At 45.4% G+C, this 26,202-nt stretch overlaps 1 protein-coding gene across 1 annotated transcript in view; it reads right to left on the minus strand.

The window, feature by feature from the left end:
• Nucleotides 1-22,246, minus strand: part of TP63 (tumor protein p63) — a 106,747-nt gene extending 84,501 nt beyond the window's left edge. Inside the window, exons 1-3 of the mRNA XM_009901033.2 lie at nt 22,185-22,246; nt 1,866-1,994; nt 745-877 (exon numbers count right to left, since the gene is read on the minus strand). Of these exons, the coding sequence (XP_009899335.2) occupies nt 745-877; nt 1,866-1,994; nt 22,185-22,246 (324 nt within the window). The remainder of the gene's footprint in view (nt 1-744; nt 878-1,865; nt 1,995-22,184) is intronic.
• Nucleotides 22,247-26,202: the final 3,956 nt, after the last annotated feature.

Raw genomic sequence — 26,202 nt, forward strand, 5'->3', positions numbered from 1 at the left:
GAAGAAGCCAGATACTAGTGATGAGAAAAAGATGGTCAGTTTGTGCTGAATGCAATTAACCACCAATGCCTCATCTGCATTCCAGTCTTGATCCATACTGGTGAGATACAAACCCTGGCTGTGAGTTACAAGCACTCTCTAGCTTTACCTGTCTGGAGACACAGGAGGTAAATATCTAACCATGACCTGAAACCAAGTTCTTGTTTGTATCTGGCCTTCAAGAAAAAAAATAAAGTAATGAAGAACCCCTGCCCTTGGCCAGCAAAATTGTAGCTATACCAAATTATTTTAACCCTAAGGCCACATAAATTAGGCCTAAGCAGAGAGAGCACGCGAGGACAGCTGAGCACCTGGATAAGTGCAAGAGACTCATCTTTTCTGCCAGTTCAGCTACCATTGCTGCAGCAGGACAGGTGCAGCAGGTAAGGAGCCAGCTTGCTGCTCCTCACAGCCCTGGGGAGGCACAGAGGAACAATGTCACACAACTTCCAGTTCAGCCACACGTACTGAGCCACCATTCACCATCACCAGAGTCGCTTAGCAGAGCAATGCTCCCAAACCAGCTTCTGTGGGTGGGACACAGTAGGAAAAGCGAGAAGGAACTTCCTTGGTCAGATGCAGCAGCCACAGCTCCTCCACCAAGGTCTGGTAAGATAACCCTGGGGCAACACAGCAAGAATAGTTCCTGCAAAAAAAATCCCCATCTGTCCCCAAGGGTTAAGGAAAGTTGTTCTGACTACTCACCCACATTGGGTCATTCAGTTCTGTGTCCTGCACCCGGACACAGTCCATGCTAATCTCGATTTTGTTCGTAGGGCCATTTTCAGATGTGTCGTCGATGAAGTTTAAATCAATTGGCTGAACTGAGCATATTGGCCTGAAAAGAACAAAGTGATGCAGTTAAAACTGACCAGACTTTCTTCTGGTCTTTCCCCTCCTTGTGCTAGGGTCACCCAGGACTTGGGCATGACTATGAACTGGCCTTGGGACAAAGTTCATTAGTTAGTGATGAACAACTACTTCATGGCTTGCTATGCGAACAGTGGCCCCTAAACAGGGAAGTGCCTGGAGGGACACTTCACTTGCCCAAGCTGAAAAAGTGAGGCAAGAGTGCACTGAAAGACAGAACTCATTTATAGCAATAACTATCTCAGCATCAGTCATGGCAAGTCAAGAACAGGAACAGTTGGTTTATTTCCTTCAATGGACCTGGAAGGATGAACTTTACAGCATCTCCACCTCCTTTCCCTCCCTAGCATGAGCAAAAATGGGAAAACATGCAGCTGGAGGTGGGGAGATTCAGACTGGACATGAGGAAGAAGTTCTTTACCATGAGAGTGGTGAAGCCCTGGAATGGGTTGTCCAGGGAGGTGGTTGAGGCCCCATCCCTGGAGGTGTTTAAGACCAGGCTGGATGAGGCTCTGGCCAGCCTGATCTAGTGTGGGGTGTCCCTGCCCATGGCAGGGGGGTTGGAACTAGTTGATCCTTGTGGTCCCTTCCAACACTGACTGATTCTATGAATCCCATTTCCTTAGAGGAAAACATCAACCATCCACCTTTACTGATGACACATTGGAAAGTGGTTAGCTCAGCAACCAAAGGGCTTGAGGAAAGTCAGTGTCACTGCTGATCTTTGCATCTCTTCCCCATAGCCCAGATGTAAAGCCTCTCGAGAGATCAAGAGCTGTCAGTTGTCACACTCACATCTACATCTTTAAATCAACCTTCTGTTGATCTAAACCCTAAATCAACAGAAGGTACAGAAGCCTCCAAACCCCCCAACATGAGACCCCTGAGCAGCCTAATTCTAGAAGAGCCCTGTCCCAAATCCATCTTCCACAGGTTGCATGTATGGGGTTACTTACTGTTCCAGGAAGTCCCAGATATGCTGGAGCACCTCTGGACTGAGGAATTCCCTGGGCTGGGAGTTCTGGGACATGGCTGATCGGTAGTAACTCTCCTTCCAAGAGAAGTGGCTCGGAGTTTCTACAAACCTTAAAAAACAAAAGGGAAAAAAAAAAAAAAGAAAAAGAAAAAGAAAAAGAAAAAGAAGAGAGAAAGGAAACAAAAAAAAAAAAAAAGGAAAAGGAAAAACACACACAAAGATATGTTGAATGCATAAACCCAACTTGATGAAAACCCATACATAGAAGCTATTGTGTGAAAAAGGAGACACGCAGAATGTCTGGAACATTCACAGCTGTACTGCACACATTCCACACTGCTGCAGATGCTGTATTTAGACAGGAGAGAATTTGCCCACCCATCCCAATAAATTAAATACCCCTCAGAGTCCACTGGGACCTTGCACCATAAGAAAAAGTCACCTCCCGCTTCATCCCTAAATAATCAACTTTCCCCATGAAGCAGTTAGTCTTTGCAACAGGTGAGGCATCTCAGCAGTGCATGACCCTGGCTGGCTATTTCTCTACATTGCAGCATGGCCTTGCTCTCTACAACTACCTGAAGGGTGGTTGTAGCCAGGAAAGGGTTAGTCTCTTCTTCCAGGCAACCAGTACCAGAACAAGAGGACACAGTCTTAAGCTGTACCAGGGAAAATTTAGGCTCAAGGTAAGGAGAAAGTTCTTCACAGAGAGAGTTGCTAGCCATTGGAATGGGCTGCCCAGGGAGGTGGTGGAGTCACCATCCCCGGAGGTGTTCAAGAGGGGACTGGACGTGGCACTTGGTGCCATGGTTTAGTCACGAGGTCTGTGGTGACAGGTTTAGACTTGATGATCTTTGAGGTCTCTTCCAACCTTGGCGATTCTGTGATTTAGGCGACTTCTCCTATACCTAACCACTGCAGCTGAGGTGGTGGACTGAAAACAACAAAAAAAATTGAACAACAATTATAAACCCCTCCTGGTTTTGGGTTTGGTTTTTTTTTGGCTTTTGCTTCGTTTTCCATGGAATAAGGTTTGTCACATCGGATTATAACTGCCTGTTAACTGCCTTCTCACCTCCAGTAACTTCTGAGTCCAACCAACTGATTTCCACCAGATCTGCTAATTACCTTGGCCATTTTTATCCCCTTAAGCTCCCACAGGCCTCACAGAAATAGGTGGACTCAAGAGGAGTGTGGTGACGAGGCCAGAGCTCTCACGCCTTCCACAGCTGCACATTCTCATCCCACTGGCCAATTTCTAAATTCAAACACAGCAGCTTTTACACCCATGTCAAAATACTCAGTGACTGCAGCAATCTAAGGGGGGGTTGGTGGAAGGAATTCCTCAAGTGTATTTGCAGTTGACAAAACACTTGGTTCAACTTAGAGTACAAGGCAGGTTACTACCTTTCCTGCAACAAGGACAGGGGCATCCTACAAAGCTTATATCTATATTAAACAAAAAAGGGGGGGGGGGAGAAAGAGTTGTTTCAGCACAATGCAAGTGAAGGACCACACTCCCAGCCGGGAGAACAGCTGTGGCAGGAGCTGGGGCTATAAATGGATTCCAAAGAGAATTGGACTAACATTTGGTTTGGCACATTTTGGTGCTGTTTAACACGACAGCCTAAACAATTTGTATGGAAGACCCTAATTTATTAAGCTGCCAGAATTAAGAAAGAGTGTTTCAGAGGGAGGATCACACTATAGTTGTTTTTTTCCTATTTCTGGCTCCTCTTAGGGAGGAATCTTGCTCTCTTCACTGAGTACTGTGTCCAGTTCTGGGCCCCTCAGTTTAAGAAGGACATTGAGACACTTGAACGTGTCCAGAGAAGGGCAACGAGGCTGGGGAGAAGCCTCGAGCACAAGCCCTATGAGGAGAGGCTGAGGGAGCGGGGATTGTTTAGCCTGGAGAAGAGGAGGCTCAGGGGAGACCTTACTGCTGTCTACAACTACCTGAAGGGTGGTTGCAGCCAGGAGGGGGGTGGTCTCTTCTCCCAGGCAGCCAGCACCAGAACAAGACGACACAGTCTCAAGCTGCACCAGGGGAAGTTTAGGCTCGAGGTGAGGAGGCTTCTTCACTGCGAGAGTTGTTAGCCTTTGGAATGTGCTGCCCAGGGAGGTGGTGGAGTCACCATCCCTAGAAGTGTTCAAGAGGGAATTGGACGTGGCACTTGGTGCCATGGTTTAGTCATGAGGTCTGTGGTGACAGGTTGGACTTGATCTTTGAGGTCTCTTCCAACCTTGATGATACTGTGATACCTCCAGGGATGGCGATTCCACCACCAATTACTCTTTCTGTGAAGAAATTTCTCCTCACCTCGAGCCTATGTCCAGTGTTTGAGCACTGCCTCTGTTGTATACAGGTGAAAATCATCTTTTTGGGCGACAGTTTCACTGTGTCAATGGAATATAATTGTGGACCTTAAGTTCTCTTCCCCCTCTGTCCTGGTGAGACTGCATCTGGAATATTGTGTCTGGTTCTGGAACCCTGAGCTCCAGAAGGACCTCAAGGTACTGTTTGAAAGAGTTCAGTGCAGAGCCACAAAAATGATGAAGGGAGTGGAACACCTTCCTTATGAGAAGAAACTGAGGGAGCTGAGGGCTCTTTAGCCTGGAGAGGAGACCTTCCTTCTTTTGGAATGTCTCAGTGCAATGAGGTTCCTCTATGCCATGACACACTTCAGCCTTGGTTTGCAACTGCACAAAGTCCTATGTCTCAAGATGGCAAAGCAACCCAGTTCAGCCCTACCTTCTCTGGCTCTTGTATCCCATTCAGCAGCAAAATTGAAGTTGCTTGTCATAAACCTACAAGAACTCTCCACAGTACAGAAGAGGAAGGAGATTGTAGCTGCACAGAGTGATAAAGCCAGGTTTGTTGTTCTACACCTCTGAAGATAGTATTTGTTGGAAGGAGTGACGCCAGTTAAGGACAAACTCAGTGCATTTCTCTACTAAACAACTCCAGATTTCTCCAGAGAGAGTAGTTTTCCAGCAGGATCATCTTCATTCCTGTACCAAACCAAGCTCCTGGCCTTACCTTTTCTAATGAAAGCATTATCAGATTTTAACTGATGGCACAAAAGCTACATTTTGCTGTACTAAGTAAAAGAAGTTCCCTGGTTAATACTTTCATAGAAGCAAAACTTGAGAGACTCTATACCATTCTCTGTGACACCTTTATTACACATACAGCTCTATTTCCAAAGAGTTCTGCAGGTAGTTAATCCTGGTGGCACCCGTGAGTAAGCTACAACATTGCAGAGGTAGCAAGCATTGCTTTTCACTCTGGTGCAGCCCACTTTTGGGTAGGAAATAACTGTGAGGCTGCAAGAAATCCAACTCAGCACAAAGCAGCATACAAGCTGAGCTCTCTCCTTCCCTCTGATTTTTATAGAGATCTAAGCCTAGTGCCATTTTCCTTAACAAACAGCTCTCAACACAGAGGAGCAGCCTCTGTCTACAAAGAGCCCAAATTTGCTCTTCCACAAGAAAATAACAGCTAAAGCCTAAGCAAGAGCCATACATAAATTTCACTAGTTAATTGCCTTTTCCCACATCAGCAAATGCTGTAGCTTCAGTGCATAAAATTAATGACAAAACAGCAGGAGTTAGTATTGCTCAAATTACTCATATCAGCTGTGTTATTTTTCATTAACAAACATTTGAACAACATCATTTTTACCCACAACCACATATCCCCCAGTGGAGATAACACTACCAACCACAGCCTGTTACACCAAACTACTGACTATGACAGGACAAAGCATAGTACTAAGTCTTGTCTAGCTTGCTCTCCACTGTAAGTGTACAGCTAATTCCTTTTATTAACTGCTGAGATCACTCTCAAGCAGCTTGCCAACAGCAGACTGCACTAACTGCACCAGGTTAGAACTACAGAACTCATAGCTCCCATCAAACTTCAAGCTGAATAGGACATTACACCCCCAAGCCCCACTTTTAAAAGCAACCGGTAAATTATGAATTATCAGAAAGTTAAAACTTCTCTGAGAAGCAGTATCTCACCAAGAGCACAGGATTTCCTGACACAGCACTGAAGCACTGCTCCTGAAAAACTGAAGGCCAAAAAAGACTTCAGCCACTCCCACCAAGACCTACTCCTCTTCCATCCTATTTATTTCACTAAAGCCAAGGCAGCCCAGACCCCAGGTGAAAGCACTTTTGCAGATAGACTGGGTGGGCTGAAGCCTTGGGCACACTGATTGTTTTGCTGCCTCCTGTGAGGCTGCATCCCAGCTGATCCAGTTTGCCATCATGCTAATGAGCAAGACTTCTGCAGAGTATGGCACTGGGAGCAACATGCCCCTGTAGCTGTACGTACACCACACTCCAGTTTCCCAAAAGTCTAGGAAGGTTAAACTTCACAAAAGCAAAAATCACAACAACCAAACAAAACCACCCTGGTAAGCACAGTGTTTGCCTTTCATAACCCTTAGCCCATCTGCACTGCTACTGTTTTTCTGTGAGTCCTAGTGCAGGTGGAAATGAAGTCCTGAGTGCTTGGCTGAGCTCAGCATAAACTGCTGGCAGTTTTGCTCCTGCTACATCACTCTAAGCATAGGCTTCCACTTCGTCACATTTTCCCTCTTTCTAACTTCACATCAAAGACACTAAAGAAAAGCAATAAACCAAACCAAACAAACAAAACAACAACACCCCAAACTGCTTTTCACACCAGAAAACAATGTCAAGAAATCCATAAAACTCAAAACTTCTCACCCTGCAAAGCCACCTTTTACTGCAAGCAGCCTTTTCAAAGAAAGGACTAAACTCAAACCACTAGGGCTTGACTTACCACTGAGGAAAAGACACAAAGTCCTGAAGAAAGCAAGACCTAGGTTTCATACAGAGCGTGCACAGCCTTAAAGGCAGGTGCAACCTGCTTTCACTGATACAAGGCCAGCTCTTATGGAGGGTGCAGCTCAGGTGCCATTCACATGTGTGAGTTGTAGAATCATAGAATAGTGCAGGCCAAAAAGGACCTCCAAAGGTCATCTAGTTCAACCTCCCCACAGTCAGCAGGGACATCCCCAACTAGACCAGGTTGCTCAGGGCCTCATCAAGTTTCACCTTGAGTCCAGCAATCTCCTTCCAGAAAGAAGCCAGTCACAACCAAGAGACCATGATTTTTCTTTGGGTTTTCATCCAAGACAGGCTTGGAGCTTCAGCTTTCTGAAGTACCAGCAGGTTAACAGTAGAGTTTCTGGGGAACCCAGAAATTAATAAGGTATCTTGGTGAATCTGGTGTGTTGGGTTCCAAGAGATCCAAGCACCTCCAGCTCTCATTAGCTTCCCTCTGCAGCTGGAGCTTTGGGGCTGTTAGTTTCTTCTACACAGTGTATGAACTCTTGGAAACTGTTGCTGCAGTTTATAAATGTTAATCTTCATGGCTTGATACTGGTGTAAAGCCACAGCATAAAATCTTCCAAGAGGAAATCTTTCACAGGAGGGATGAGCAAAATTATTTAGAGCTATCTTTCTTTCTGTTTGTTTTGAAGGTTTCAGGATGTGCTTTCTGTTTCTCCTCACAAAATATCTGTCCATGACAGATATTTCCATTGTCCATGCCCATGTTCTACCACTGGGTCCCTAGTCCTCAGTCACTGGACAAGCAGATGGGGCCAGGGAAGTTTTTCTTTGTAAGCTACAGATGTTTTTTAGTATATCTTTTTTTCACAATATATATTCCACCAAAGGACCTGGTAGCAGAGTACTACTAAGGATACTTGGATGCAAAGAGAAGGACATCTACTCTCATGAATAAAGCACTTGCACAGTAGACGAATGAACCCAAAGAATAATTAATAATGTCTAAGTAATGATATCTAACATGCCTCTTTTTATTCATAGCTCCCAAAGTGCTCTACAAAGGAAGACAGTGTAATTACTCTCCCATTTAACCTGTGGGAAAAATAAGGCACTAGGAGGTCATAGGATTACTCATTGCTACTCAGCAAGCCAGTTGTGCAGCCAGAAATACAGCCTTGGTCACCTGAGTCCCAGTCTGGTGCTGCTCAGAAAACAGCTAATGATTCTGGGAGTGTAGATGCAGAAATTCAAAAGGGCCTTAATTTCTTCAGGCAGAATATGCACTGCACTTCACTTCCTAGAGTGCAAAACCCCCAGACTTCATTTACCTCCAGGTGCAAAAATGCTGATTCCCAGGACTGAAAATCAAGACTGTAGCAATTCTGTGACCAGCTTTAAGGCACAATCAGAGTTCAGGGTGAAAGTAGATTTCAAACCCAAATTACCCAGACTAAAACCTAACCTTTCTTCCCAAATGCTTACGGAAGTTAACCCCTTAATAGCTCTTAATTAATGTGTAGATTAATATATTAGCCCCCAACTATCATGGTGGGGTGGGCTGGATAGAGAAATAAATCACAGAGCAGAAAAGTCAGCAGCCTCAGCTCCAGCAGTCACAATCCATGTACTGGTCTCTGCCTTCTCTAGTCATACCTTGAAGTGCATCAAAAGCCACAGCAAACAAATGATTTAAAGTTTATGAGTATTATAGCCAATTGCCTGAATCTTGGAGTTAGTTGTATTTTCAGTCCTTGAGTGGGGAGTGGGCTCCTTTTTGGACAGCAATGTTAAAACTTGAGGAACTTGGCAGCCCTCATCCTGCTGGAATTCCCCTCACTCTGCATTTTACCACTGCAGTGATTTGTGGGCATCACTTCCTAATGAAGCTCAGTGCTGTGCAAGAGAGGGAAGCAGGGCACGGCAGCACAGGACAAGCATGCTGGTGGCAGGCAGTGTCATCTGGAATTCCCCAAAGCATGGAGCATGCTTGTCCCCTGCAGACCCAACAGTCACCCACACCCACGAAGCACAGCCTGCAAGCATCAGTTACAGACATATGGCTATCAAACAGGTTCATTGCTGTAATAAGAGGCACCAACCCGAAAATCAAATGGTAAGCAGGCAGACCCTCACCCCCCTCAGATAGGAGACTGCTGTTGAATTTCAGGGGTCTGTATTGCACCTCTATGTCTCTTTTTGTGTCCACTTCATCAACAAGCAGTCCGACTTCCCAGCATGAACTGAACTGTGCTACACATTTTCACGTTTCTTTCTCTGCCTGGTCTTCTAAGGTCTTAGCTCATGTGAGCCTAGAGGAGAGTGACTCACAACCTGGCAGAGGAAGGTCCTGATGAACTGCACTCACAAGCGTTTATTCCCCTTTAGATTTCCAGTCCAGCCTTCAGATTGAGCTTTTTAAGATGTAGGCTTCCTGCAATTTCATTAAATCCATCAGATTTTACTTCCATGTAGCACTGCTGCTGTGTGTTAGTCCTAGAAACTATTTCCAGAAGAATGATGGATGCATGTGTTTGGATGGGTGAACATGAACAATAACAGACACCAACACACAGGATTTATTTAAGACAGAAGATAATATTCATCTATGGTTCAAATGCTCATTATTTTTACCCACATCCCACATTTTCAGATATTCTCTCACTAAAAATTACATGGACAGCAGCATGGCTTATAGGGAGGGACAGCTGAGAGAGCAGAGGTCCAATGGCACAGAGATGCATGTTAGAAAACAGAAGAAGCTAACTGTTTGAAGGGTGAACCCTGGTCTCAAAAGTAACTACCAACCAAGGAGATATGGGGAATACAAGAAGGGCACTGTTACACTGCCAGTTTCCTGCAGCACCCACTGAGGACAGCTGAAGGAGGAGTGTCAGCTTCTTCCTATTCTCTGGGTAAATGACAATTGAATTGCACATGCCATGTTTGAACTGTGAGGTATATAACGTTCAGAGGAATTAAAGTAGTTCTGTCTCAACAGAACTACTGCAACAGAGCTCCTACATCTCCCCATGATTTTGATTTCTGTTTTAGAAGCAAGACAGACAAATGTGTCTATGAGCTGAAAGAAAAGGGGTAGGAAGGGATGGTGCAGCTTTCTGGTTGCTCTTTACTTGAGCCTTCAGTGCACAGGCAAGTCTCCTCTGAGCCATGAGAGCTTCTACTGCAGTAAGTAAGAAAGTCTTCTCAAAAACAACATTAGGAAAAAAGATAAAATCAAGGCCCAGCTTTCAACATTCTGAGGTATTATTGGGCAAAGTCCCAAAATAAGCATTGCAAACTGTTCAGAAGTCACAAAATAAATCCAGGTCCATTAAGAAAATAATAATGTAATTTAAACCCTTTGGGTCTAAATAATGTCATTTGCTCAGCTTTAGATACCCAGCTGATAACATGCATTGGGGTCTACCTTCCAAAGTTTGCACAAGACTGCAGGCAGTCAGCCCCTGATAATCTTACAGCAGGACCAATGGAACGATGCCTGCTCCACTCAGTGCACTGATCTCTGCTGCAAGGCTTTCTGCTGCCTCCAGCCTTACTGCCACACAACAACCTGTTGCTGCCCAGCTGCACATACACTTAATGACAACTTTTGTGCTTCCTGGAGGAATTGCCTAACCCAAGACCACCCCATGACCCCCACTGTTAGGTATGGTTTGTGGCAGGTGTTTGGGGACACATTCACAAGCTACCAGGGTAGAAGGAGACTGAGATCTCTACAGTTGCATGGGGAGACTTCTCATATTTTACACAGAATGAGAGGAGAAAAGCCAGTTATTAACTGCCCAAAGTAGCCTAACCCAGCTGACTGCATGTTTCCCAGTTATCTAGACCTCTGCAGCATCAGGGAATAGCAAAAGAAAAGAAAGCAACTGCCCCAGAAATGAAAGCAGGCAAAGCAGTTTTTGAGAGATGACAGTCAGGACAAAATACAGCTATTACAGGCCTTTATCACTACTTTTCTGTAGTTATTTCAGATCTGTATTAAGGAAAATTGAAAAGTTCTGAAGAGGAAATGGCCAGAAATCTGACCTTCCTGAGACTTGCTGCAGCAAATTTCCCCTTTTGAGCTTTGCTCATCAGTGTTTTCCCCATGAGCACAGTATTTACCCAATAACAGCAGTTCATTGCTGTTCATTTTTACAAAGAGCTTGCTTTCAGTGCTTCCCACAGAACATGTGGCTTTTAAAACTATTGTCTGCTGAAATGTTGCAGTATGGAGTGCAATCAGCATCTCTCAAGTTTCGCTGGTTTACTTCCACCACACTGATACAGGGACTACAACAAAATGAGAAATTGTTTATTACACAGGTCAAAATAACTCAGCCAGGTGCATCAAAGCTTCAAAAAGGCCATCAGGATGTCAGGAACTGGCTCTTATTAGATATTACAAGGCCCTGAAAAAGGCCAGAGCTGGCAGGGGTGGGGTGGGGGATCAAACTGACAAACCTGGCAGAAAAGTTTCACTTGCAGCCAGGGCTACATCCACACCATTGGTCCAGCTCAGGTTCAAGGTCTGGTTTGTGCATTATCCCCTACCTACATGCAAGCATTTTTCTTATTCATGGCCCTGACCTGAGCTCTGGGCTGTCTGGAGAGGAAATGACTGTGAGTACTGTGGAGTCCAGCCTCTCATTTTATGCAGTGTGGCAAGGCATGGACTAGGCTGAGCTTCCTAGAGCTCAGTCCATCAACAGATATCCTGAGTTCATCTCTTCCCAAGAACTGTGTGCCATTAGAGCAAGTGCCAGCTGCAGATAGCATATTATTGAGCAATCCTGAGAGAAACCCTCAGAGCAAGGGTTCACCACGAGTACAGTTGGTCCCCCAAACCAGGGACACATACTGTGCTGAGTAGCTGCCAGGGATAGCTCTTTGGATTCCTGACTGGCTTGCTTATTAACACAATGACAATGAGATTATGTGGTGCAGAGGGCAACTGTGACAGTCCAGGGAGCAAAGCCAGAGCAGTATTTCTTCCACAGAATAACAGGATTAAACCAGAAAACAAAACAAAACAAAAAACCCCCACCCAACCAAAACCCAACAACCAACACCACAGTAGTTTGTATCTCTTTTAAAAGACATAGTCAGAACCACAAACCATATCATATTGAATGCTCATGCCTGCAGAGGTGAAATTAGACTCAGTGCTTCTCTCAGAGACTGAAGGAATGGAGCATCATCTGAGGAGATCTCACACTGTTGATTTACACCCTCCAGACTGTGGCATACAGATAACACCCAGCTGAGTGGATAATAGAGAATACCATGCTTGCAATGACCCATTAAGTTGCAGAAGTGTAGTATATGGGAAATGATGGAGTGACTGCTGTTAAATATGGTGCATTTACATGGAGTCCTTCCAAGGAAACTCCACAGAAGCTGTGAACGTTCAGGGTAGGGTGCAGCTGCTCCTGACCATGAGATGTGCATGCCTCATTCAGCCTACTGCTGTGAAGCTTAGTGGATAAAGAGAAGACTTTTGCAGCACATGTCCATGGACTTCCAAAATACAGGTAAGCCTAGGTTCCTGACTGCCCTCCATGTCCCTGCAGTGAAGATGTTGGGTATAGTTTAGTAGGTCAGGACCAAGGTGTTCAGTGAGCTGTGCTCTTGGATTTGGTCATGACAATGGGCTAGAGGGAGTGCTTGTCCTCAAGCTCCTGCACCAAGTGTTATTTCTGTGGCGTTTCCAGACAGCAAGAGAGGGAGTAAGCAGCTTCTACCTCTCTTCTCCATAGTAAGGAAGTTTCAGTCTCCTCCAAAATGTTCCTGAGCACTAATACCATGCAAAACACTACAGAGACAAACAAAATAAGACATGCAGGATTCAGCCCCCTGTCACCTCTGCTACAACTGAATCCACTAAACTGAGTGCACTTTTCTGGACCAAAGCAATGGGAATACCCAGGTGCCACAGTCTGGCAGAGGCACATGTAGCATGAGCTTTTCTGGCTGTGCTTGCAGCCCTGCAACATGCTCTAAGCTCTGTTTAAGGCTTGGCCTAGGTTTCCTGAAAGCAGCCTCAGTCCTGCTCACTGTCAGTAGCATTAAGGGTATATGCTTGTTAGTGTCACACCCTTCCAGAAAAACAGTCTTTAAAACTTGCTCTGATTTGAACCTTTGTGATGTGTGAAGGAACCAGACCTTCTTTCTGCCAGGGTTGCCCCAAAATCTCCTGGGTTTTGTTTGCTCAAGTGCTCGGTGTGCCGCAGCTATCACCCCTGAGAAGGCAGTGGGCACCCTTGCACATCGAGCAACAGACACCACATTGCTTCTGTGCCTCTTCATACAGGGCAGGCATCCCTCAAATTTGGCCACCATGAGGATGTGGCAGGGAGAGGATGGTAAGGAGGCATCCCACATGGATCTCATCATGACCCCACAAAGCAAGAGAAATCATGCAGCCCACGCTGATTTTCAGCCCTGGGATACCATGAGTGGCAGGGCATTGAGTCATATAAATATAGTCAAAGATTAGAGAGGAATAGCTCCCCCAGACACAGAACATGAAATGAGTGGTTCTTTTTTAAGACAGGGAAGTCTCAGACTGTCTACTGCAATAGACTCATGACATTTTGAGTTGAGCCAGGTAAGGCTCTTGGCTCTCTAAGGCACCTACTATTACGAAAGTTGATTCAGTATTCAGTTACATGAATCATTTTGTCTTTGAACTGCTCAGGGGACTCAGAGAGTCACTCTCAAACTCGTTTGGGAAGGCTCAGTTTTACAAAAATATAAAATAAATCACCATGACAATACAGAAAGTTCTCAGAACTCTGCAGAAGCGGGAAGCTGTAAACAGCAGCATCCTGTGTTTCGGTAAACAATTAAGATGCAAACCAGAAATGCCAGCAAAGCAGATGGGAGGTGCAGATTCTGGAAATAGGAGTTTGATTGAAGCTCCTACTAGTTACCCCTACAGCCAACCTCCTAAATCTGATGTGTTCTGGATGAAAAAACAGTAACTTCCATTTCCCCACCACTGCCACCAGCAATACTCCTTGGGGAAAATGAAGTTTTCTGCTCAAAATCATGCTGGCTGCATTTTTCAGCAGGTAGCAACATTGTGGCAGGCCAGCTATGGCTAAGCCCAAGGGCAGAGAATCCTCTCTGAAGCTTGCAAAAACCTTTCTCTGTGTCACAAAATAGCTGCAAGACAGGGCAGATGAAGAACAAAGAACTGAAAGCAGATTGCAGTCCTGAAAGACAGGAACAAGTGAACTGGTTATCAGGAACACTGCTGATGCATAAGGGAACATTACCTGGAGTGCTCACGGGATCTTCCCTTTTGCAACGCTGCCTGGTGCTAAGAAATTGCAGGGTTGGCTTCCTATTATTTTATCAATACATTGCCACACCTAGTGTGATTTACAATTTTGGCTTGTGATCATCTTAAAGCAGTAGTGTTCTGAATACATCAGAGCCTGCTGTTCCATCAAAACCATGAACAGCATTTCCAGCTTCTCTGTTTCAAGAGGAAAGTTAACAAATACACCACCAAGCTTGGATCACAGTGGAAAGTAATGTGGTCGTTTACTGCTGAGATTTTTAATCCTGTAATATTTGACCACTCAATGCCCAGTGAAAATCACAGCTGCCATGGCCACCTCATAGACCCCATCACTGGCAAGCACAGCAATCCTACTGTTTTGCCTCACCAGCTCTGGCTCCTGCTTCTAAGTTTAGAGGCTGACCCTGCTGGCAACACACAGCCGAGTGGCTGCTGCTTGCAGTATCCAGCTCACCAGCACACCATAAGCTTCTTTCTGTACATTTTTTTCAGCATTGACTTAGGTGCATATCAAAATTACTGAACTGGACAGTCACTGAACCTCCCAGGGCAAGGTTTTGTCAGCAGACTTATTTTTATGTTGCAAAAAGCCTTTTGAAACCCTGATCACTTACTGTGGGGTTTCCCCATTCTCACTCTCGGAGGTGGCTGTTCTCTTTATAGCTCCATACTCTGACCAAATTCCCCTTGCTTATGTGCATCAGTATTTATCACATCAGGCCACCTGTGGCATTCAAACACCTGATGGGAGATAACTCAGGATAGTGAGAGGAGATCACAGTACCACAGTACATTAGAGGTTGGAAGGCACCTCAAGAGATCATGGTGTCCAACCCCCCTGCCAAAGCAGGATCACTTCGGATAGTCTGCACAGGAATGCATCCAGGTGGGTTTTGAAAGTCTCCAGAGAAGGAGACTCCACTACACAGTAGTGGTGACAGGTTGGACTTGATGATCTTCGAGGTCTCTTCCAAGCTTAGTGATACTGTGATAGCAAATAGGCCCCCAAAACTCCCAAGTAAGCCCTAGAAACAGATACAGTTGTTTTCATGCCACTAGCAAAACAGATGGAAGCATATTATCTATTATCAGCAGACCTGGTCAAGCAGACTTCAGAAATCTCTGATAGCAAAACATTTTCCTTCTGATTACTTCAGTTTTAATCAGGGGCTACAAAATTTTGAACTAAATGGAAGGCAAAATTTGTATGCCAGTGTAACCCTTGGCTCCTACCACAACACCCATGTTTCCATGAAGGTTTTCACATATATGTATAATTAGCATAGAGCCAGGCACCAAATTAAAAGCCAAGATTACTTGACTTCTTCTTCATGCAAGACCCTCCTTCCTGCCCCATGTCTTGTGACCACCTATGGACATCTAATTATATGGGTTCAATACTGCTTTGGCCACTTGTTGACATCAGAGTGCTGGGTTTTTTTCCAAATGAAAGCTGAACCCTTCTGCATTGTATTGGGCTAGAAAACCTTGTGGTTTATTGAGCCATTGCAAGGTAGCAGTAGGTACCACACAAACCAGCAGGGGATTATACCTTGTAACGTGTACCATGAACACCCTAAACATCTCTGAACAAATGAGCTACTGAGAACTTGCTTCTTTCATATATTCAGTATTTCTAGAAGTTGGACAAGATCCTATGAATTAAATACTCTCTCCTCAAAACAAAAAGGCCCACATGAAAGATTTTACATACTCTCCTTACAGTCCTTTGAGACCTGGAATTTAAAAACACCCCAACCAAACCCAAAACCCAGAAAATGGTCAACTTGGTTCTACTTTTATCCCTTAAGCAGCACTAAAACTACCTCTGAGATGACAATTGTTTTCTTATAACACACTTTGGGGCCCTATACTGTTTTGAAGAAGTAAAGAGAAAAGCGCTTTCGTTGGCAATGATTGTGAAGGGGTTGTGACACGCTCAGTGCAACAACATCTCTTTGACATAGAGCAAAGAGGTCCATCAGAGACAAAACAGAGAAGGGCAGCAGGAGCTGTGCCAGAGAGAAAGAACTGAAGAGGGTTTAACATGCTGCTTTTCAGTAGTGTTTTGCAAAGATCCTATCTTCTAATCCCATCTTCTGATGAGACTGCAGTACATGAACAGGAGAACAACTGGAGAACAGACCTCAAAGACAAGATAAACACCCTGCTCTTCACCACCAGCAGCACATCCTCAGTAAGGTGCCAGAAGGTGTCTGAGAGGTCCCACACTGGCAGCATGGGAGGTCCATGTTCTCCCTGCAGAGCTGCTCTGCAAAAGCTTCACAATCATGAGGCCACCCTGTATCACCTGTGCCTCAGCACACTACATGCTGTCCTCTTGAACTTGTCTGGCTCCAGATGGGGTCCATCCCCATTGACTTTCTACCAGGGTGACAGCACAGCCATGAAGGTAACCACCACTTCACAGGACAGTTCACTGTGGACAATAACAAAAGCATCCCCTCAGCTCCCCTTCAGCTTTCCTTCTTGTGTGGAACTAACTCTGCTCTTCCAGAAGTCACTGCCTGCTCTGAGCACACCACAAGCTGCTCAGAACAATTTCTGGCCCCTCTCTGAGTCTTTGGAAAGTACCTGCTATATCACTGTCTGTTTCTGCAAATAGATCTATACCAAGTCATGTGGCTTTCCTTACTTGGCTCCAGGTCTTTCTGCCAACACAGCAAATTTGGGCTCCCATCTCAAAGGTGAAGGCAGTTGTCACAGCAGGAGTTCAGATATTCTTCAGCAAAGCACAGTACAAGGGAAGAGATAAAGCTTGCAAGGATTCTGCAGAGCCTGTGCATGAAATGAAGCACTCCTGCAAGACATTACCCTACGGCAGCATAAGCAAAGCTGTGTCACAGTGTCACCCAGCTAACACCCAAGTGAAAAGAGAGCCGCTTATGCCAACATTGATTCATGACCATGAAGGATTGCAGGCTGCTCCCTGTGATCAGAATGGGTAGCCAGCAGGTTTGGCCTGAAGATGCCCCCTCCCAATGCAAAAGGATGAAACCTGCTGCTTCATTACTGCCTACTAGTAATGATGAGCACTGGGTACAGTGAGATTTTCACCTTTGTGCTGCATTGCAAGGATTACCATTGGCACGACTCCTGTCTGATAATTGCAGTCTGTTTCCCAGCCCTCTTTGATAAGCGTGGGAACCAATGAAGAAAGGTGAAGCAACACGTGCAATGCTCACAACAAATGATCTCTTTGAACCCAGGAGCTCTGGCTGGCAGGAACTAGGCCCTGCTCTTCAAAATCCATCCTGGTACAGCATCTAATAGCTGCTGCTGCAGTGGCCCATACCCTCTCTTCCCTCCGCATCCCAACTAATTTCTGACAGTTTCCCTCATTCTCTTCTAAAAACATTTCCTTTTTTCCCCTACATATCTGATTGGGAGTGGTTGGTTGTTTTTTTTATGTTTGTTTGGAGTTTTTTTGTTAGTTTGGGCTTTTCCCCCTCATTCTCTTCTAAAAACATTTCATTTCTTTTCCATACATATCTGATTGGGGGTGGTTGGTTGTTTTTTTATGTTTGTTTGGAGTTTTTTTGTTAGTGTGTTTGGGCAATCCTCCCAGACACAGGGATTGTGTCTGGGAAACCAAGTTTCTAGCACAGAGGCTCCAGAGAGCAGAAGATTTCAAGATTGTTCCTCAAGCCTTTGTTATTAGCAAGATTTGGGAGGCTGGGCCGTATCAAATTGTGCTGAGAATACAAAGCCAGAAATTAAAGAGGAAAGAGCAGCTTGTGCTAGAGGCCTTTCATTCAAAAGGGAGGAGTGAGCCACAGTGAAGGCTTTCAACACATCAGCAATGTGAAATCTCGAGGCCACCAATTAGCCTAGGCATGGCGAGAGGGGTGAGCAGAGCAGGCAGCTCCGTAGGGCAGCGCACTGGCAGGTGCATTCCCAGCAGCCCCAAGAGAAGAGAGCGTAAAACACAGCTTAATGACCATTATTTCCAAGAACACAAGTAACTTATCTGTAAACATCACTCCTCTAACCAGGCATTAACTAGAAGGGGAAAAAAAAAAAATAGAAAAGGTGCTTTGGAGAGAGAGACTAATTACATAGTGCTCAACAGCTGGACTTTGATCATAATTACAGTGCCTTCTTCATCTTACACTAAGTGGCTTTCAACTGCTGCTAGGTGGGAACTTTTTGGAAGGTGGAAATCCCGCCCATTTCAGATAGTTAGCTCATTTTATGAGTCAGAGCCAGCCTGGGTTTTCTGCAGCACAGGATGAGCTCTCACAGTACCATCCAAACAAGTAATTGACGGGGGCCAGCAATTTGGCACTTCAGTGCAGGTGCTTCTCTCCTTACAGCAGCACCTTCCAGGCTCAGGAGGCAGAACACTGAGCCTACTTTATCACTGATTTCAAGCATTTCATATAAATCCCTTTGTAAGAGATGCAGAAATAGAAAAACCTTTGATGTTTTTCCTCAGCTCTATTTCTGCTCATCTTTAGCATCTTGAGCTCTTTCTGCTTAAGAAGAAAGATAAACATGCTCAGGATATACCTTTCCAACTTCATTTTAGACATTCACACAGAATGTTAGGAGCTGGAAGGGACCTCAAAAGATCATCCAGTCCAACCCCCCTACCAGAGCAGGATCACCTATACCAGGTTGCACAGGGATGCATCCAGGCAGGTCTTGAATATGTCCGGAGAGATTTGGTAGTGATGAGCTAATACTGGGTTAATATTTGGATTTGATGATCAGCAGTGTGCCCAGGTGGCCAAGAATGCCAACAGCATCCTGGCCTGGATCATGCCCCTGTACTGGGCACTGGCAAGGCTGCACCCTGAATCCTGGGCTCAGCCCTGGGCTTCTCACTCCAAGAAGGCCATTGAGGAGCTGCAGCTGGTCCAGAGAGGGGTAACAAAGCTGGTGAGGGATCTGGAGAACAGGTCCAGTAAAGAGAAGCTGTGGCTGTTTAGCCTGGAGAAAAGGCGGCTAAGGAGATACCTGACTCTCTACAGCTCCCTGAAAAGAGGTTGGAGCCAGGTTGGGGTTGGTCTCTTCTACCAAGGAACAAATGACAGGATGAGAGCAAACAGCCTCAAGTTGCACTGTGAGAGGTTTAGGTAAGACAGGAGGAAAATCTTCACTGAAAGAGTGACTAAGGCCTGGTCCAGGCTACCCAGGGCACATGATACATGTGCATCCCCACACAAGGATGTATGTCCTGTCAGTGCCCAGTGCCCCTCGCTTGTCTGGGCTGCAACTCCAGCACTGAGCTTCCGTGCTGGCAGCACTGGGGCTGTAAAGGACTAGGCTGCTGTCCTGGCCAGCTGAATTACCTCTGTGATGTGTGTGGTGGGGTTGCTCTGTTTTGATACCCACATTTACAAAGAAATAGATGGCCTAAACGAGAGAGCTGGGCTGTTGAGACAGAGGCTGACACAACCTAGACAATAACACACAGCACTGAGAGTCTGGGCATCCAGCTATTTTTCTCCACCTGTGGCACTGAATTACTGTGTTGTGTGGATACACCATAGCAGCAGCAGTGCATAGTTTCACTACTGTGAAATGACAGGCGGTAAGCACACGAGCATTACAACGGCACATTAGTTAACACGCCAAAGCATGATTTGTGGTCCCCTCTTGACAGAGGAAATGTTTTAGCTGGCTCCCACACTGTCTGCTGGACACCCCCAAAATGAAGAGACTAATAGATGAAGCTACAGCAGAGTGTAAATCTAAGCCACAAATGCTAGAGCTAACTGGGGTTTATAACGCTCCCCCCACCTCCACACTGACCTACAGGGAAATGTGTGATACACCCCCCCATTTTAACAGGGCTTCAAACAATTTTCACTGTTGTTATTTTGCCTCAGCTCAATGTTACCAGTTTGCTGTTTAGACTATTACTAGATGTAATTTTAAAGCTGCAGAGAAGCCCACTGGTGTTAGCTAAATGAAGCACTTTGACCACACCAAAGCCAAAGCACTTCAAACTGTGCAAAGCAAATGCAATTATGAAACTATTTAATTTTGTTAAATCAGTCAGACAGATGTCACCCAACACATCATGAATATCCAACCATCTATATCTTCAGGTTGAGAAAAGTATCTCTGCAACAAGCTTTCAGCTGATTTTGACCTGTGGCAGAGCACAGCCACTAATAACTGGACAAATGCCACTCTCAGCTCACGTAAACAGACATGCATAACAGCTGAGACATGTTAGTACTCTGAGCTGCATCTCAGTCAAGTTCTGTGACTTAGGGGTGTCACAAACTATCTGTGCTAAGCTGTCCTGAGGCTTTGCACACCGCAACAGTCACTTAAAAACTCATCGTGCCACACTGAGGTGTGTGGCAAGATGCAGCCTTTGTAGTGAAAGGCCTGGCTTGCTGGAGGATCCAAAATTTAGAAGGGAAGAAAGGCCCATTTGAAAAGTTCTACAGATTATAGGCAGCAATATTTTTTCCCTTAATTCCTACCACAGCTTTTTTTAGCCTGAGCCACAGCATGAATTTTATGAACCTGTTCTTTGACATGGAATGAGATGTGATGGGCAGAAGTTCACAAGGAGTGAGAGACTGTCTCAAAACTCAGGTACAGTTCCCATGCTTTCCATTTTTGTTTCTTGTTTGTTTTTTTGGGTAGTAAATTATGTTGTTTTTTTTTTTTTTAAATTCTGTATTCTATTTATTTTGGTTGGTTGGTTTTCTTTCTTAATTTTCTGTTTGGGAATTTGCCTGGCTGTGGCTTCCAGCCACTGAAACTTATTCACCTGCTAAAGATCTTAGCAATGCCAGCCCAATTTTGCCTTCCTGGGTGGGCACCACTCTTGTCCTGCTCTCCTCTTGGACACATGCATATCCCTGCCGGAGTCAGTGAGGCTGGGTGGACTGCAGGAGACCAGAGCATGGTTGCATGTTCCTGGCCAGCCCTGGGGCTTGTGTTCCAGAAGGTCTCGCCAGGGAAACCAAGACCGGCAGCTTTGTTCCATGTTCCTCTGCCACAGCAGTGCAGCCAAGGACTGTGCACTATTTCCCAGCTCCCCTCCTCTGGCCCCAAACACTGCCCCTCCTTACTGCCAGGTCGCCACACTCCTCCCCAGAACCTTTATGCAGAGGTGGCACTGAGCACCCAGCGGATTACGGGGTGATAAACCCCCTCCACGCAAACACTGCAGCAAATCACGATAGTGGGGAAAAAAAGATCCTGCAAAGCTGCCTGGAGTGCTATGGACTGGGTGACAGCGGCCAAGCCCCTTCTTCAACAGACAGCTATGCAACATGAGCAGCCTTCCCCAGCAGCCTGCAGAGGATACAGAGTTAACAGTTAACCCTTCTGGGGCTTGAACACCTCCATGAGAAATCAGCCAGAGGTTTTTCAAAATGAAGCCAGAAACTATTCCTAAAGTAGCTTGACAAATGACTCTGCTCAAAGGATTGCACCTCTCTGAACTTTACGACTGGAAAAATACCATCTACATGTCATTTACATGCTTAAATATAGTATCTTCTATTGGGAGAAACAAACAAACTGACAATGTGATACTGTGATACCTCATGCAGACATGATCTTTTATCTGCTGGAAAGTCATAAAACTCAGTGTAACAACAAATCTAAAATAAGAGTGGTTGTCAGGCTCTGAGGCTGGCTGCTAGGATGAGCAAATACTCTTGGAAAAGCCCTCTCTCTTGCTATGTAGTTTTTTTCTTCTTTTCAATCATTTACTTAGCCTGTACATTTAGAAATCTCAGAGCTTAACAGTTTAGCTCATGTTCTTTTCAGGAGCTTCTTCATTTAAAGGACCAAATAAACACACCGTGGAAAGCTAAAGAAATTCTTCCTGCGCTACCCAGAGCGCAGAGTGGAAACACAGGCAAAAGATGCTATCAGCTTTCATGGTGTTTATCATGCAATTTTCCGCCCCCCCCCATCTCCCTCTAACGCCAAAGAGGAAAAAGGAGCTATCTTAAACGGATGCCTATAATTAAACAGTAACCTGTTAGAAAGCCAAAAACAATAATAAGCTCCAGTGAGCATGAAGAGAGCGGCACATTTTTTCCGCGTGCAGCCCAGCTGCCACCGGCCGAGAGCAGAAAAGTTAACAATTGCAGAAGACGCTCAGATCAAACCTGCGATAGGAGAGTTACGTCATGCCCAGAGACTCACCGCGGGATGCAAGGATCAGGGTAGTACTGCAAGGTGGTGAAAGGTGCCGGTTCGAAATTCATTTCCTTTGAGCCCCTCTTTGGGTAGAAACCAAAATTCAAATAAATAGATATAAAGCCCGCAGGCTAAAAGCAATAAGGTCAAGTGGTACACGAGGTACAACTTTAGAGATTTATTTTACACTTGTGAATGGGTGGGATCTCCTCGAGACTTGGCCAATGGGATTCATCAAGTGACCAGAGCATCACCACCAGTCCCTCCTCACCAGCTGGGCATCTTCTGCATAGATATTTTCCCCTCCTCTCAACATCCTTAATAAACTTTGGTGTACGGCAGCTACACTTGTTGTTGGGAGCTCATCTGGGGCATCTCTGAACTTCTGATCTCACTGGTCATTGGTTGCCTTCCTGCCTGACTTCACAGTTTAATTTTGGCAGCTCTTGCCATTTTTCAAAGTGCTGTGGCTGCTGGTCACCCTCGTCTCCAGATGGCTGGAGTTTCCTCTGCTGCGTGCAGTGCCTGTGCCGCATTTTGTTGTACTTTAAAAGCTTTCTTTGTCGGCCCTGTGGCTAGTACCTGCACAAAGTTGCCTGGGGGAATTTTCAGTTTCTCTCACACCACAGTTCAAACAGTCTGTTGTGGTCACAGTTTCAAAAGCTGAATGACAGAATATGGGGAAATTCCTCAATTAAAATTAATTCTGAACTTCTGCTCCTCTGCCTCCTCTTCCTGCCTCCTACCCCCCCAAGAAAACTATCAGATTAAATTGTTAATGTTCCCCTCTGTATCTTTTAACCTTTTTGTTTGTTTGTTTCCCCCAAAGGACTGAGTTGATGTAGAAATCTCTCATTGTTTTGGTGCTCTGTAAATGACATGTATGCTTTCCATATGAAACACAACATTTTCAAGTATCTTGAGGAGAAAAGTGGAACATAGAAATCATATCTTTTTCAAGTCTCCAAAACTTAAAAAAGGGAAAGTGAAGCTCACCAAAGCAATGTAGGCTTCAATTCCCACCCATCCCCACCTCTTTCTCTTTTTGAGTTGTACAGAAAACCGTTCAGGAAAGCAACCTGTTTTGTCCCCCTGTTTTCCCTCCTCCGTGGCTCATCCAAATAGTACAGGCTGTAAACCTATACTGGTTTTGTGGTTTTGGAGAATGAATGAAATATGAATCAGGAGCTAAATTAAAATGGATTCCACCAGGAAAAAATAGCATCCGTGTATCTATGCACCAGTGGGGTTGCATCTTCAAGCAGACATCGGTTTGCGTGTATGAAGGAAGGGGAAGGGGCTGCCCCATAGGTCACCTACAGTGCATCTTTTGTGCTGACGTCAGCAAATGCTAACCTCTTGACCAAAAGCCAGGAGCCTTCTGAGATGGCAGTGAGTAACTCTTATTTTTTCCCCTCTGCATTTTCCTTGTGGGAAATTTTGGTTTGAAGAATGTTATGTGGAAACATTTTCTTTGCTGCCTGTGCCAGGGTGGCAGGGGAGCTATTTCAGGCTTGACATTCTCCACCCACACTCAGCCTGATAGTTCCTAACATCTGTGAATTGTGAATCCTGTAAAGTCGCAGGGCTGATCCCTGGCCAAGTCCAAGCAGATTTCACTACAGTAAGTGGCATTTGCCAATGAAGATAGGCTGGAAGTGAAAGCTGTATTCATTAAGAGCTCCCTCGCTGATGGACACCACTTTGCCCTGCCTGGCCTGGGGAGGAGAAGTAGTGAAAAGCACCCTTCTTTTAAGCTGAGCCCTGGAGCAAACAGCAAATCTTGTAGTCTCTTGTAGTCTCATCACTGGGGAAGAAGTGTGAAAGTGTCCAAATCAGGCTCTTCTAGGGAGGAGAGAGGGGTGAAATCACACTCACTGCACCAGGAAGCATGGCTGTGGAGTGGTTGCATCCCATTTTGCTGATCTTCCTAGGAAGCAAATACTCTCAGGCAATAGACAAGGAGGGCCAGTACAAACTTGTGGTCCACACTGCTAACCTGGCTCTGGTTTAGGCTTTGAACATTCTTGCTTAGCCAAAGACAGCAGGCAAATCCTCCCCCTGCACAATCCAATTAAGCAAGACCTTGGGTTCATGTTCTGCTGCTCCAGGACTCAGTTTCAATGTGCACCCATGGAACATGACTCTGTGCTGGTAAAGTGCACACAGGAACCAGGCTGTGCTGCAGATACATTGCCAAGATGTCATGCTTGCTTCTAGAGATGCACCAGAAGCTTGTTGTATTTCTTCTGCCATGCCCATGGTGGGATTAGCTGTAGCTTCTTTAGGCCTAGCTTTACAAGAGTGGCCACACATTGTGTGCTCTCGCAGCAGTCTGGAAGAGTTTATCTTTCTTGGTATATTTCACCCTAAAAGGCATAAACCTAATGCAAAATAAACACTGTGTGAATGTGGCTGTTCTTGGGAAATCCTTCTTTACCTACTTCTCCACTGGAGCTGGAGAAGAGCATTTCCCAACATGCCCTGGGTGCCAGGGCCAACAGACTGGGAGCAGAGGACAACTGGACAATTCCCACCCAGAGACTTGGATCTGCTTTCCTGGTTTTGGCCACTCTTTTCACCAGGCATATGCTCACATAATACTATGTGGGAAAAATAATGCATTCCAAGTACAATTCCAAGTACAACAAGTGGTTCCTGGAACTGATAATGCTGGGCTGGCCTTTGTCTCTAAGGGTCAACCTGTCCTCCAATTTCACAGTGCCTTAACTCTGCAGAGCAAAATACCTACCCCTTGATATCTTGGACACACTAAATACAAGCTGACTACAGCCCAACCCTGCAGTTCCTGCTTTTAATGCTGGACACATCTAGCAGCATCATAGTCGAGAAGATGTAGCTAATCTCCAGCTCATGGTTCACACCAGAAGAATAACCTCTCCTGAAAAGCTGTAATTAATTTTAAAGAGAAGCACCACATAACTGAAATAAGAAGTAGTTTCTTGGATCAGGGTTCCTTTCTCATTCCCAAGGCATTGATGGGAAGGAGTGTCTAGTAAAGACATTTTCATAAAAACATCAAAAGGGGACAACAATGGCCCAAGGTCCTTTGCAGCTCTCGTGCCTGGGGCTGGGCAAATGCAAATCACTCACGGTTTACCTCATTTTGACAGTGCACACAGTACCTGGCTGCTTTTCCCAGAGAGCTGGACATTTTAGCCTCCCACAGAGATCTGGACATGTCCCAAGGTAGCTCAGAAGGTCTATCTTTTGCTTTTTCCGTCTGGAAAACAAAACCATGGAAACCTACTGGTGACAGTTCACAAAAACTACCTGCAAAAGCCAGTAAGTCTCCTAGGTTCTCTCCCCCAACCCCAGCTTCCTTCCTGTGCCCTGCTCACAGCCAACATTTAGTTGTGGGTTGATTCACCGTGCATTTAGGCAGTAGTATCTCCCATTGCAGGCAGACTGTGTCAAACTCCTCTCAGCTGCAAGGCACTCCTTCACATAGCACAGTCTGCAGTGGAAACACAAGCCACAGGGTGTGTGCATATGCGAATTGCCAGTACCCCAATGCATAGCTGGGAGGCTCTCAAGGCTCAGTGGTATTTGGCCAACCTTATTTGCACTGCCTTAAAGAAAATCTGCTGGGAGATGTTAGCCAGAAACACTTGAAAACTGAAGATTTCAGAGAGGGTCTGAGTGTTCTACTTTGTATTAATTGAACTAATTCTCTTCAGCCATTTTACTTTTCAGCTCAGTCTCTTCTAAGTAACTGCACTTTCTGAAGTTAACAGTGCATTTCTGCAGACAGTGTCAGCTTCTAGCAGTGACAGCACTTGACGTTGCTACCAAGGACTGGCATGCAGAAAGGCTCTTGCTTACACTTGCTCCTATGGAGGCCAAGGTCACTGCTAAATCTTGTGCACTGTGTTGGAGGTGCAGGAAGAAAGAGCTTGCACCTGCATGGACAGAACAGGTGACCCTAAACTGACCAACAAGTTATTCCGTCCCATACACGTCATATTTGGTATAAAGCTAAGAGATCCTGAGGATCAAGCCC

Source organism: Dryobates pubescens, chromosome 13 (genome assembly GCF_014839835.1).
Source record: "Dryobates pubescens isolate bDryPub1 chromosome 13, bDryPub1.pri, whole genome shotgun sequence".
Lineage (NCBI taxonomy): Eukaryota > Metazoa > Chordata > Aves > Piciformes > Picidae > Dryobates > Dryobates pubescens.